The sequence below is a fragment of the Pan troglodytes genome, chromosome 20 (genome assembly GCF_028858775.2).
Source record: "Pan troglodytes isolate AG18354 chromosome 20, NHGRI_mPanTro3-v2.0_pri, whole genome shotgun sequence".
In the NCBI taxonomy this organism is placed as follows: Eukaryota; Metazoa; Chordata; class Mammalia; order Primates; family Hominidae; genus Pan; species Pan troglodytes.
Genome location: NC_072418.2, coordinates 17565605 through 17579346, shown reverse-complemented (window position 1 = coordinate 17579346; position 13742 = coordinate 17565605). Strand labels below are relative to the sequence as shown.

The following is a 13742-nucleotide window of genomic DNA, read 5'->3' as shown; positions in this document are numbered from 1 at the left end:
GGTTATATTCCTAGGTATTTTATTCTCTTTGTAGCAACTGTGAATGGGACTTCACTCATGATTTGGCTCTCTGTCTATTATTGCTGTATAGGAATGCTTGTGATTTTTGCACATTGATTTTGTATCCTGAGATTTTGCTGAAGTTGCTTATCAGCTTAAGGAGATTTTGGGCTGAGACGATGCGGTTTCCTAAATATACAATCGTGTCATCTGCAAACAGAGACAATTTGACTTCCTCTCTTTGTATTTGAATACCCTTTACTTCCTTCTCTTGCCTGATTGCCCTGGCCAGAACTTCCAACACTCTGTTGAATAGGAGTGGTGAGAGAGGGCACACTTGTCTTGTGCCAGTTTTCAAAGGGAATGCTTCCAGCTTTTGCCCATTCAGTATGATATTGGCTGTGGGTTTGTCATAAATAGCTCTGATTATTTTAAGTTATGTTCCATCAATACCTAGTTTACTGAGAGTTTTTAGCATGAAGGGGAGTTGAATTTTATCGGAGGACTTTTCTGCATCTATTGAGATAATCATGTAGTTTTTGTCATTGGTTCTATTTATGTGATGGATTATGTTTATTGATTTGCATATGTTGAACCAGCCTGGCATCCCAGGGATGAAGCCGACTTGATGATGCTGGATAAGCTTTTTGATGTGCTGCTGGATTCAGTTTGCCAGTATTTTATTGAGGATTTTCACATTGATGTTCATCAGGGATATTGGCCTGAAATTTTCTTTTTTTGTTGTGTCTCTGCCAGGTTCTGGTATCAGGATGATGCTGGCCTCATAAATTGAGTTGGGGAGGAGTCCCTCTTTTTCCATTGTTTGAAATCGTTTCAGAAGGAGTGATACCAGGTCCTTTCTGTACCTCCAGCAGAATTCAGCTGTGAAACTGACTGGTCCTGGGCCTCTTTTTGGTTGGTAGGCTATTAATTACTGCCTCAATTTCAGAACTTGTTATTGGTCTATTTAGGGATTTGACTTCTTCCTGGTTTAGTCTTGGGAGGGTGTATGTGTCCAGGAATTTATCCATTTCTTCTAGATTTTCTAGCTTATTTGCATAGAGGTGTTTATAGTATTCTCTGATGGGAGTTTGTATTTCTTTGGGATCATTAACTTTTTTGGTTTACTTTTTAGAGCCTGGTTCTCACTATGATGCCCCGGCTGTTCTAAAAATCCTGGCTTCAGGTGACCTCCCTACTCAGCCTCCCAAAGTGCTGGGATTACAACTGTGATCCAATTATATTGCCCTCCTCATTGACTGTTAAGGAAATATTTAAGGAAACATTTTTGGTCATAAAAAGTTTTAACTTTTATTTACCTAAAAATATGTCTATTTTCTTAGTTTTTTTTCTTGCGTTAGTTAAAATACTTTGTCTACACTAAGATCTTATATGTAGTTATCTATGTATTCATCTAACATATATTGCTGACTTTTACACTGAGGTCTTTAAATCTGCTAATTCTTTGTAAAATGTGAGTCGGGAGACGCACTTCATTTTCTCCCAGGTAGATGCTATTTATTTCTGCTTTTATTCAACAATCTGGTCTTTTGCAACTAAATTGGATTGCAATCTTGTCATATTTTAATACCCATATATACTAGGACTTACTTCCTGACTTATTCAATAAGTCGAGAGTATCTTCTATGTACCAGAACATTTTAGAAACATTGTGTATTATATAATTTTATGTCTAGGTCTTTGCCAATAAACTAAATCATTTGATATCATTAAATTATTCTTATTGTTTATCTTGGCTTGGTTAACTTTTTATGTACCATAACTTTTAAAAAATATAGTTGTTTGGAAATCACTACATTTACCCTGGCTTTAATCCCATAACATTCTTTTTATTTTATCACGTCTCATTGCTTTAATTTTTTTCTACATAATACAGACATAATCATACACCTTTGTGAAAATACAAACTTAAAGCAGGGAAGTTCCTGCTCATTTGACTCATGCATTATAACAGAGAAGACAAAGTAAAATGTAACAAATATGTCTATGACACAATGTCCCCAGGGATGAAATCATATGGAGAATTTCATTCTGCAGAAAAGGAGACAGTTATCATAGTGTGTGCAGGATTTTTTTCTTTTTTTTTTTTCTTTTTTTGAGACAGAGTTTCGCTCTTGTTGCCCAGGCTGGAGTGCAATGGCGCAGTCTCAGCTCACCGCAACCTCCGCCTCCCGGGTTCAAGCGATTCTCCTACCTCAGCCCCCTGAGTAGCTGGGATTACAGCCACCTGCCTCCACACCTGGCTAATTTTTGTATTTTTAGTACAGACAGGGCTTCGCCACACAGGCCAGGCTGGTCTCGAACTCCTGACCACAATTGATCTACCCACCTCGGCCTCCCAAAGTGCTGGAATTAGAGGCGTGAGCCACGGTGCCCAGCCAGGATTCAATAGTATGGTCTAGGAAGGACATTGCGTGTTACAGGAAGACCAGAACCAGAACTAGTGCAATTCCATAGGATCGTCAAAAAGAGTTCAAATCCCAAAGACCCTGAATAATTAAAGAAGAGATGCCACATGAATAATTAAAGAAGAAAAATGAGAAGGCTGTCTCACGTGCTATCAGACCATTTCTGAATTCTCGTGGGGAAAGATAATTTGAAATTGACAACTTGCCTGGTATTCGTTTCTTTCTAACAGTGTAACCAGGGTGAGAAAAGCAGAAAAGTAACATGGCTCCAGGGAGCTACAGTGTGCTGCATGCATGTAGGCAATGTGTGTGTGTGTGTGTGTGTGCGTGCGTGCACACACCTTTAGCATAAAAGCAGGTTGCAGAGAAAGGGGATTTGGGCTCTGTATTCCAAAAGGTATCTCATAATAGAAAAGCCAGAAGTCAAAGACACGGCGGGAAAAAAAGAGGGGATGCGTTACACATACTGAGACGCCTTCGCAGGCAAATTAATAAGATGCAAATGCAACAGCATCTGGTCAGAGGGACTGTGCTTGGGAATCTGCTCATCATCCTGGCCACAATCTCAGACTCCCACCTCCACACCCCATGTACTTCTTCCTCTCCAACCTGTCCTTTGCAGACATCTGTTTCATCTCCACTACAATCCCAAAGATGCTCATTAACATCCAGACACAGAGCAGAGTCATCACCTATGCAGGCTGCATCACCCAGATGTGCTTTTTTGTACTTTTTGGAGGGTTAGACAGCTTACTCCTGGCTGTGATGGCCTATGACCAGTTTGTGGCCATCTGTCATCCTCTGCACTACACGGTCATCATGAACCCCCGGCTCTGTGGACTCCTGGTTCTGGCATTCTGGATGATTGCTGCCCTGAATTCCTTGTCACAAAGCTTAATGGTGTTGTGGTTGTCCTTCTGCACAGACTTGGAAATCCCCCACTTTTTCTGTGAACTTAATCAGGTCATCCACCTTGCCTGTTCTGACACCTTTCTTAATGACATGGGGATGTATTTTGCAGCAGGGCTGCTGGCTGGTGGTCCCCTTGTGGGGATCCTTTGCTCTTACTCTAAGATAGTTTCCTCCATACATGCAATCTCATCAGCTCAGGGGAAGTACAAGGCATTTTCCATCTGTGCATCGCACCTCTCAGTTGTCTCTTTATTTTGTTGTAAGGGCCGAGGTGTGTACCTTACTTCTGCTGCAACCCACAACTCACACACAAGTGCAACAGCCTCAGTGATGTACACTGTGGCCACCCCCATGCTGAACCCCTTTATCTACAGTCTGAGGAATAAAGACATAAAGAGGGCTCTGAAAATGTCCTTCAGAGGAAAGCAATAAAAGGGCCATTTTCCAAGAAATAGCTGTGATTTCAGAGCTTTAAGTCTCATAGTCAGAAATTGTGATTCACGAATCAGGTTGTGAAAGTAGAATTTGCTCCTTCTATTTTTTCTCAGAGTTTCAATTTCTTTGATCTCAACTGACATAGAATTTAATGTATTCCTTTATAAAGCTTTCTGCTCTCTGATATCCAATCTTTTTTTTTTTTTTTTGTCATTTTCCTACTTTCCCAATGTTTTTCCCAAACTAGGGTCAGAAACAAGGTGGAGATTCCTATTTTTCTCCTACACTTGTGGGTTGCATTAGTCCTGCAGAATCAATTGCACCTGGCAGCCATAAGGTCATTAATATAATTTTATTTTAGATAAATATCTGAGAAGACAGTTTTTCACTTTGAGCTTATTCCTTTCTCCACCACCACCTTAAGTGTTCTTCCTGGTCATGTAAACTTTACCCCACACCAGTGTGCATTTTAGCTCATCATGGCGTTTATTTTTTTAGATGGAGTCTCGCTCTGTCACCCAGGCTGAAGTGCAGTGGCGTCATCTCAGCTCACTGCAACCTCTGCCTCCTGGGTTCAAGCAATTCTCCTGCCTCAGCCTCCCAAGGAGCTGGGATTACAGGCATGTGCCACCATGCCCGGCTAATTTTTGTATTTTTAGTAGGGAAGGGGTTTCACCATGTTGGCCAGGCTGGTCTTGAACTCCTGCCCTCAGGGGATCCGCCTGCCTCGGCCCCCCAAAGTGCTGTCATCATGGCATTTTATCCTACTCATTAGGGTCCTGTCCTCTATTCAGTTCAGTGTCCACCGTGCCTGCTCAATTCCCTGGAAAGAGTAAGAAGGTAAAAATTTCCTATCAAGTGCAGGCACGGTGGCTCACGCCTGTAATCCCAGCACTTTGGGAGGCCAAGGCGGGCGGATCACCTGAGGTAGGGAGTTGGAGACCAGGCTGACCAACAGGGAGAAACCCCGTCTCTACCAAAAATACAAAATTAGCTGGGCGTGGTGGCGCATGCCTGTAATCCCAGCTACGCAGGAGACTGAGGCAGGAGAATGGTTTGAACCCGGGAGACGGAGGTTGCAGTGAGCCGAGATCACAGCATTGCCCTCCAGTCTGGGCAACAAGAGCGAAACTCCATCTCAAAAAAAAAAAAATTGCCTATCAAATTCACACTTCAAGTGTAGTCTGCACAGAAAAATTAATTTGTGTGAATCAATTGATTTCATTTGGACTTAGATTACAAAAACACCTGAAAGAATATGGATTAAAAAATTTATTCATAACTGAAAGAATAAATGCTTAATGGGGTGGGTACCCCATTCACCACGATGTGATTATTATATAACGCATGCCTGTATCAAAACATCTCATGTACCCCATAAGTATATACATCTACTATGTACCCACAAAAATATAAAAGAAAAAAAAGATGGAGTAAAATTTTCGGCCCGGCATGGTGGCTCACGCCTGTAATCCCAGAACTTTGGGAGGCTGAGGCAGGTGGATTACCTGAAGTCAGGAGTTCAAGACCAGGCTGGCCAACATGGTGAAACCCTGTCTCTACTAAAAATGCAAAAATTAGCCGGGCATGGTGGCACATGCCTGTAATCCCAGCTACTCAGGAGGCTGAGGCAGGAGAATCACTTGAACCTGGGAGGTGGAGGTTGCAGTGAGCTGAGATCACACCACTGCACTCCAGCCTGGGTGACAGAGACTCCATCTCAAAAAAAAAATCAGTCATACATTGAATTGCATTGGGAGATTTGATTTGATGATATACATCTACTTATAGAGGCTTGGTGCCCATTTGTAATGAGGTTTGTTAGTCCAAGGGAAGGATTTGGAATCACAGTCTATGTAATTTCATTATATCATTTTACTGTTTCTGCTTAAAAATTTACAGTGCTACACACAAATAGGACTCCTTCTATTGTCCTGCTTAAAATCTTCCTTTTAAAATATTGTGTCTTAGCCATTAAAATGTAGGTAAGTGAATAATGTGTGTATTTAACTTATCATCAGTTCATTTGTCTCTTTTATACTCTAACTCTCTTCAACCCTTATAATCAAATGATGACTCACAAAGGAACCTGAATTTCTAACCAGCATTGTCTTGGAGAATAGAGACTTGTGAATCAGAATCACAATTTATATCTACAAATACATACATGTTCTTTCAAAATCTTCTAGCTCCCTAGAAGGGAATCTAATAGGTAGTCTCATTTTTTATACAGTTATCTGAAATAAACATGAATGCTGCCTTTAAATATCAGAACAAATGTCCAAAAATAAGAGGCATTAAATTATTCTGAATTCTTTTGTTCTGCTTGCATTGATTGTATCATTAAGCTACTGCTGCATAACAAGGTATACTAATAGAAAAAGGTTTAATGACATGCTTTTATTTCCACATAGGGAGCTATACTAAAGAAGATTTTATAATAAGGATTAATACATATGAATACTGGAGGAGACAAAAACATTGAGTCCACAGGACCATCCAAATCTAGTTCGTTTTTTCAATTTTGGACATGGTGAATGGAGAGGAAGATCAGTAGAAGTGGTGGGATCTCACAATAACTCTTATTTCTTCTTAATACTGAACATCTCATGACTGCTCAAATCCTGATAGAAAAAGCAGTCTTATGTTCAAGCTCAATGTCAACCATTTCAGGGACATAGATTCTTCCCAAATGAGGTATCATCAAGACCCAGAGCCAAGGATGGAGAAGGACAATTGTCATAAAGACAATAGAGGACTCAATAAATACGTAAAAAATAAAAATTATCTATCTGGGGGTGAAACAGACATGCAAATATTGTGCACTTCTGTTGACATTAAGTGTTTATGAATTACATTCTATAGACTTTCAACAAGTAAGATAAGATTTCTATGAAGAGTTGGAGGAGTTCCCAGAAGAGCTAGAGGATTAATATGATCCACCAAGAAACATCAGCTTTATAGATATTCCTAAGAGACGAAGATAGTAGAACAGCTTGAAAGAGTCTAAAAATTCCTTAATATGACTATTTGGAGGGAACATGAGAGTAACACAGATGATGTCCCTGAATTCAACAAAGTATAGAATGATGGCCTCTCAAGTTCTCTTCTCCCTATACAGGGCCCTAGGTAGAAGTCCTCCTTCATGATCACAGCTTGCTGTCTCCCAGGAGCAGGGCAATGCTAGACTCACTTCCTGTCCCCAAACACCATTCTGGTGTCACCATGAGCCTAGGAAATGGGGAGTTGGAACCTAGTCACTACAGCTGCTCTCCATTGAACAGCTCCTCTGTGCCAAGGAACTTCCAGTGAGTTTTAACTGTTATTGCTGTTCATATCCTTCGCCCACTTTTTGATGGAGTTATTTGTTTTTTTCTTGTAAATTTGTTTAAGTTCCTTGTAGACTCTGGATATTAGACCTTTGTCAGGTGGATAGATTGCAAAAATGTTCTCCCGTTCTGTAGGTTGCCTGTTCAATCTACAGATAGTTTCTTTTGCTGTGCAGAAGCTCTTTAGTTTAATTAGATCCTATTTGTCCATTTTGGCTTTTGTTACCATTGCTTTTTTTGTTTTAGTCATGAAGTCTTGGACCATGCCTATGTCCTGAAACTGGAAACCATCATCCTCAGCAAACTAACACAGGAACAGAAAACCAGACACCACATGTTCTCACTCATAGGTAGGAGTTGAACAGTAAGTACACATGGACACAGGGAGGGGAACATCATACACTGGGGACTGTTGGCAGGGTTGGGGAGGAAAGGGGAGGGGGAGCATTAGGACAAATACTTAATGCATGCGGGGCTTAAAACCTAGATGACGGGTTGATAGGTGCAGCAAACCACCATGGCACATGTATACCTATGTGTAACAAATCTGCATGTTCTGCACATGTATCCCAGAACTTAAAGTAAAATTTTAAAAAACTGTTACTTACTTCTCACATAAATTCTACAAGGTGGGTGGAATTTCTAAAAGTTTTTTATCCTACTGTGAGGGAAGTACTCAAGAGGCTTGTGTAAACTTGTTTCTGCAGAAGCTGAGCCACTGAGGGAAACATTGGACCTCCTAAAGGCAGACATGAGGTATGTGGTAGGATTCTTGGTGAAAAAGGTTTAAAAGTAGTTTTCTTTGACTCTAACACTGGATCCTCAAAGAGTGCTTTACAGAACAGAATGAACAGCATCAACATCAACAGGGAAACAGCCACAAATGCACAACGTTTATGCCTACCCTCAATGTCCCAAATCAGAATCCGCATTTGAACAAGGTCCCAAATGAATTATAAAAACTTTCAATTTGAGTATATTCTTTTCCAAAACATTCTCTCAACCTCTCCAATGTTAACATGTTTATGGATACTTCTGGTGTAGACTGTTCTGTGCATTGTGAGATGTTGAACAGCAATCCCTGGCTTTAATCCACTAGGTTCCAGTAGCACCTCCCTAGGTGACAACAACAAAAAATGTATCCAGACATTTCCAAGTGTCTCATGGAAGGACAATCATCCCTGGTTGAGAACCACTGACCGAGACTGTGAGAACTGGAAACAGTTTTTTTGTTTTGTTTTGTATTGTTTTGTTTTGTTTTGTTTTGAGACCAAGTCTCGCTCTGTCACCCAGGCTGGAGTGCAGTGGTGTGATCTTGGCTCACTACAACCTCTGCCTCCTGGGTTCAAGCGATTCTCCTGCCTCAGCCTCCCGAGTAGCTGGGACTACAGGCACCTGCCACCACGCCCAACTAATTTTTGGTATTTTTATTAGAGATGGGGTTTCACCATATTGGCCAGGCTGGTCTCGAGCTCCTGACCTCGTGATCCACCCACCTCGGCCTCCCAAAGTGCTGGGATGAGCCACCGCCTGCAGCCAAGAACTAGAAACATCTTGATGGAGTTCCAATCAAAGCTCATCCTTCCCTCAGTTCATAACACTGGGCAGATCACTTAACCCTTCTTAGCCCCAATTCTACAAATGTAGAAAGAGGCTCCTCGTAGCATGGGAATGTGCAAAAATGAAACACATTACATGTGACATTAAATGAGACAAACCATGTAAGATTCCAGCTTCAGTCCATGGTGCATAAAATGTGTAATTATATCTCTTGCAATAGCCAAATGTTTCATAAATTAAGGATTAAATGACAACACTTTCTTGTGTATACAAGCATGAAACTCCTAATTGTTTTGTCGATAGCATCAGGAAGCCAAGGATTATACTAACTATCAATGGTTTTATAGCAAATGAACACATTGTCTCCATTGTTGGAGAGGGAATAGCAATTTTCTGGAGATGTCAATAAAACTATGTTCTTACCAGAAGTCAATACATTGAGTTTCCAAGGGCCCTGGTGAAGACATATTCTTCATCTTAATCTTTGGAGACAATTTTAACTCAAGTTTCAGCAAAAGTGCTAAGGAGGTTAGACCATCATCAGGTGGGAGATTTCACAGAGAAGAAGTAATGAAGTCTGGATTCACCTGACTTCTAGCCTGATCTCTTTGGAACAGAATCAGCAGAAAAATGTTTCTTCTTTTCCAGACCTGTGTCCAACGAAAAATCAGGTGCTCATGCAACTCATAATTGCAAAAATATGGAACCAACCTAAATGCCCACCAAACAATGAGTGGATAAAGAAATTGTTATATATACACACACACCGTGGAACACTACTCAGCCATGAAAAGGATGAATTGATGGCATTCGTAGCAATCTGGATGGAAATTGAAGACCATTATTCTAAGTGAAGTAACTCAGGAATGGAAAACCAAACATCATAGGCTCTCACTCATGAGTGGGAGCTAAGCTATGAGGATGCAGAGGCATAAGAATGATACAATGGATTTTGGGGACTTGGGGAAAGGGTGGGAGGGGGATGGGGAATAAAAGACTATCCATGGGGTACAGCATACACTGCTCAGGTGATGAGTGCACCAAAATCTCAGAAATCACCACTAAAGGCCGGGCGCGGTGGCTCATGCCTGTAATCCCTGCACTTTTGGAGGCCGAGGCGGGCAGATCACGAGGTCAGGAGATCGAGACCATCCTGGCTAACATGGTGAAACCCCGTCTCTACTAAAAATACAAAAAATTAGCCGAGCGTGGTGGTGGGCGCCTGTAGTCCCGGCTACTAAGGAGGCTGAGGCAGGAGAATGGCGTGAACCCGGGAGGCGGAGCTTGCGAGAGCTGAGATCGCGCCACTGCACTCCAGCCTGGGCGACAGAGCGAGACTCCGTCTCAAAAAAAAAAAGAAATCACCACTAAAGAACTTATTCATGTAACCAAACAATACCTGTTCCCCAAAAAACTATTGAAATAATTTTTTTTAAAGTCAACAGATGAAAAAAGATTAGGTGCTCATGGATTGGAGTGAAAAAAGGGAAATTTGTCTGATGTATAGATACAGGGAATTGTAAAAATCTATTTCATCTGCTATTGTCCTTAAGACTGTAACAGCTTCGGACTGGATGTGATGTGAATGGTTTGTAGACAGATGTCTGGCTAAGGTGCTGATGTTTCACTTCTTCTTACTGTCTTGTCTGGGGACAGAGCTTCATTCTCCATTATCAGCATCCAGGGAGGAGCTCAGACTTCCATATGGAGACCTTCCTCTCTGAGACCCCATACAGGTGAGTCCGCCCAGTAGGTACTGCAGAAAATGTTCAGAGGCAATATAAGTCAAGAATATTTACCTAGTGTTACCTGAAAGCCAAACTAGCCTAAGTCAAGCTGAGAGATTGATGTGTGTTTGTTTGCCTGGTTGACTAACTTATATTTAATATAGTTAATATGTTAAAAAGAGAAGTGTTTGTCATACTAAGCAATGCAGGGATCATTGTTGACAACTAAGTGATAATAAAGGAAGTTGATTTGGATGAGATTGAAGAAGGAATGGAAGACAAAAAGTGGTTCCAGTAAATTACAACATATACTAGAAATTTTGCAGTGAAAGAAGCAGGAAAGTAGAATATTTGGTGTGGAATGATGTGCAATGAATTGAGAGACTTTGGAACAAATTTTAAGAGAGGCGTATTTGAGCATGTTTCTGTACTTAACTGCAAAGATCCACACCAATGGATTACTTGTAAATTCCATCTTGCAACAGCAGTTCACAAGACATACATTTCATAGTCTCTTCTCTCATGTTGGATATTCACACGAAAAATAAATGTTATACAATAGGTCAAAATGAGAATACTAAAGAGTTTTTGCTTGCAATTATTTTCTTCTTCTGGTGAGGCTGGATTTGTTTGCTTTTTATTTTCTCTATTGCAAATTATGCAAGTTCCCTGCTTTCATGTTCTGACGTCTGAATGTTTTCATTCTTTTGACTGCATTCTTTCAAACAAGAAATTGTAGCTTTTTCACCAACTTTGCTGAATAATGTTTAATTTTTATGTATGTAGAGGTGTATATCAGGAAAATGTGTGAAAGATTATAAGCGTTGTGTGCTCAAATCTGTTTGTCATAATTTGTTCCCACCTCTCCAATTGTTTTTTGACTTAGAAAATTCTTCTGCATCATTGCTAGAAATATATCATCCTTCATAAGTATTTCCATCTTATTTCACATCTGTTTTTGCTTATTGCTTCCTTTTGTAATTAGATCTATTTTTATTTTTAATTTAATGTTTTAATTTCTGTTTTGATTGACAAAAATCATTGCATTCTTGTGGGGTGCAATAAGATGTTATTTTATTTTTATTTCTATTTTTATTTTTTATTATACTTCAAGTTCTGGGATACATGTGCAGAACACGTAGGTTTGTTACATAGGTATACACGTGCCATGGTGGTTTGCTGCACCTATCAAGCCGTCATCTGCATTAGGCTATCCCTTCGCTAGCCCTCCACCCACCGACAGGCCCCGGTGTGTGATGTTCCCCTCCTTGTGTCTGTGTGTTCTCATTGTTCAACTCCCACTTGTGAGTGAGAACATGCAGTGTTTGGTTTTCTAGCAATCCCATTACTGGGTATATACCCAAAGGATTATAAATCATTCTACTATAAAGACACATGCACACGTATGTTTATTGCAGCACTGTTCACGATAGCAAAGACTTGGAACCAACCCAAATGCCCGTCAATGGTAGACTGGATAAAGAAAATGTGGCACCTATACACCATAGAATACTATGCGGCCATAAAAAAGGATGAGTTCATGTCCTTTGCAGGGACGTGGATGAAGCTGGAAACCATCATTCTCAGCAAACTAACACAGGATAAGATGTTATTTTATATGTGTTCATTGTAGAATGATTAAAGGAACCTAATTAATGTATCGGTCACTTCATACACTTATCATGTCTTTGTGGTTGAGAACATTTAAAATCTATGATACTAGCACTTTGGAAACATATAATACATTATTCTCAACTAAAGTCATCATGCTGTGCAATAGATTACTAGAACCCATTCTTGCTAACTTTATATCCTTTATCTAATGTCTCCGCTTTCCCCATCCACCCCACCCCATACTCCAGTCCCTGGTAACCACTGCCTTACTCCTCTCTATCCCTATGAGTTTGATTATTTAGATTCTGCATATAAATGAGAATATGCAGATCTGTATTTTAAAGCAGTAATCTACTGCCATCTTGTGGAAGATACTCTTTTGCAGTTACAACCTACAATTGAATACAAACTAAAATTACACTCAACTTAAGATCTTTTTCGTAAGCATATTTGGATCCATTTATACTTAGATAGGAATGAAATTATGGCTTTAAATACTGTTTCTTCTATTGCTAAAAAAAGCGTATTTTAATTTTTTTACTTTTAAGTTCAGGGGTACATGTGCAGTTTTGTTACATAGGTAAATACGTGTCATGGGGGTTTATTGTACAGATTATTTCATCACCCAGGTATTAAGCCTAGTACCCATTAGTTATCTTTCCTGATCTCCCTCCTCCCACCCTCCACCCTCCAATTGGCCCCAGTGTGTGTTTTTCCCTTCTCTGTGTCCCTGTGCTCTCATGATTTAGCTCCCACTTGTAAGTGAGAACATCTGGTATTTGATTTTCTGTTTCTGTGTTAATTTGCTAAGGATAATGGCCTCTAACTCCAACCATGTTGCTGCAAAGGACATGATCTTGTTCTTTTTTATGGCTGCATAGTATTCCATGGGATATACGTACCACATTTTCTTTATCCAGTCTGTCATTCATGGGCATCTAGGTTGACTCCATGTCTTTGCTATTTTGAATAGTGTTGCAATGACTATACGTGTGCATGTGTCTTTATAATAGGATGATTTATATTCCTATGGGTATATACCCAGGAATGGGATTGCTGGGTTGAAGGATATTTCTGTCTTTAGATCTTTGAGGAATTGCCACACTGTCTTCCACAATGGTTGAGCATTTATTTGCAGATGTTTGCCACTTTAATTTTGAATTTCTGACTCATGTCAGTAATTTATTTCATATCTTTTCTTTCATAAGTTTGTTTTAGATTTTCATTATTCAAATCTTACCTGGTATCCATTTCCTTTCTAATGCTGTAATTGGTGTTGAGAAGGGCATAGGAGTAACACGCACCCAGGAAGCCACTGCAGATGTGTATGTGTGTTCCGTATGTATGTGTGTATGTGTCTATGTGTGTGTGTGTGTTTATGTGTGTGTGTGTATGATTCTTCAGAGTGAGAAGAAGTTTCAGACAAAGAGATCCTGAGCTACATATTCCAAATGACAACTCAAAATATGAATGTCAGATGTGTATATGTGTTCCGTGTGTATGTGTGTGTGTATGTTTCTTTAGGGTGAGAAGTTTCAGACAAAGAGAACCTGGGCTATATATTCCAAAAGATAACTTTTCATATGAACATCAGAACTCAAGGCCACAGCAGGAAACAAAGAGGATGTTCATTGCAATTCATGGGGCGCCTTTGCAACCAAATTAATAAAGTGCAAATGCAACATCTGGACAGAAGGACTCCTTGTGTCTTCAGGTTTCAGCAGCTTCCAGGCCAA

At 40.1% G+C, this 13742-nt stretch overlaps 1 protein-coding gene across 1 annotated transcript; it reads left to right on the top strand.

The window, feature by feature from the left end:
- Positions 1-2925: 2925 nt before the first annotated feature.
- On the top strand, positions 2926-3773 carry LOC747846 (olfactory receptor 7A17). Its single transcript, XM_009434942.3, is given in 2 exon segments — positions 2926-3010; positions 3013-3773. Coding segments are annotated over 2 exon segments (846 nt in total).
- The last annotated feature ends 9969 nt before the right edge of the window (positions 3774-13742 follow it).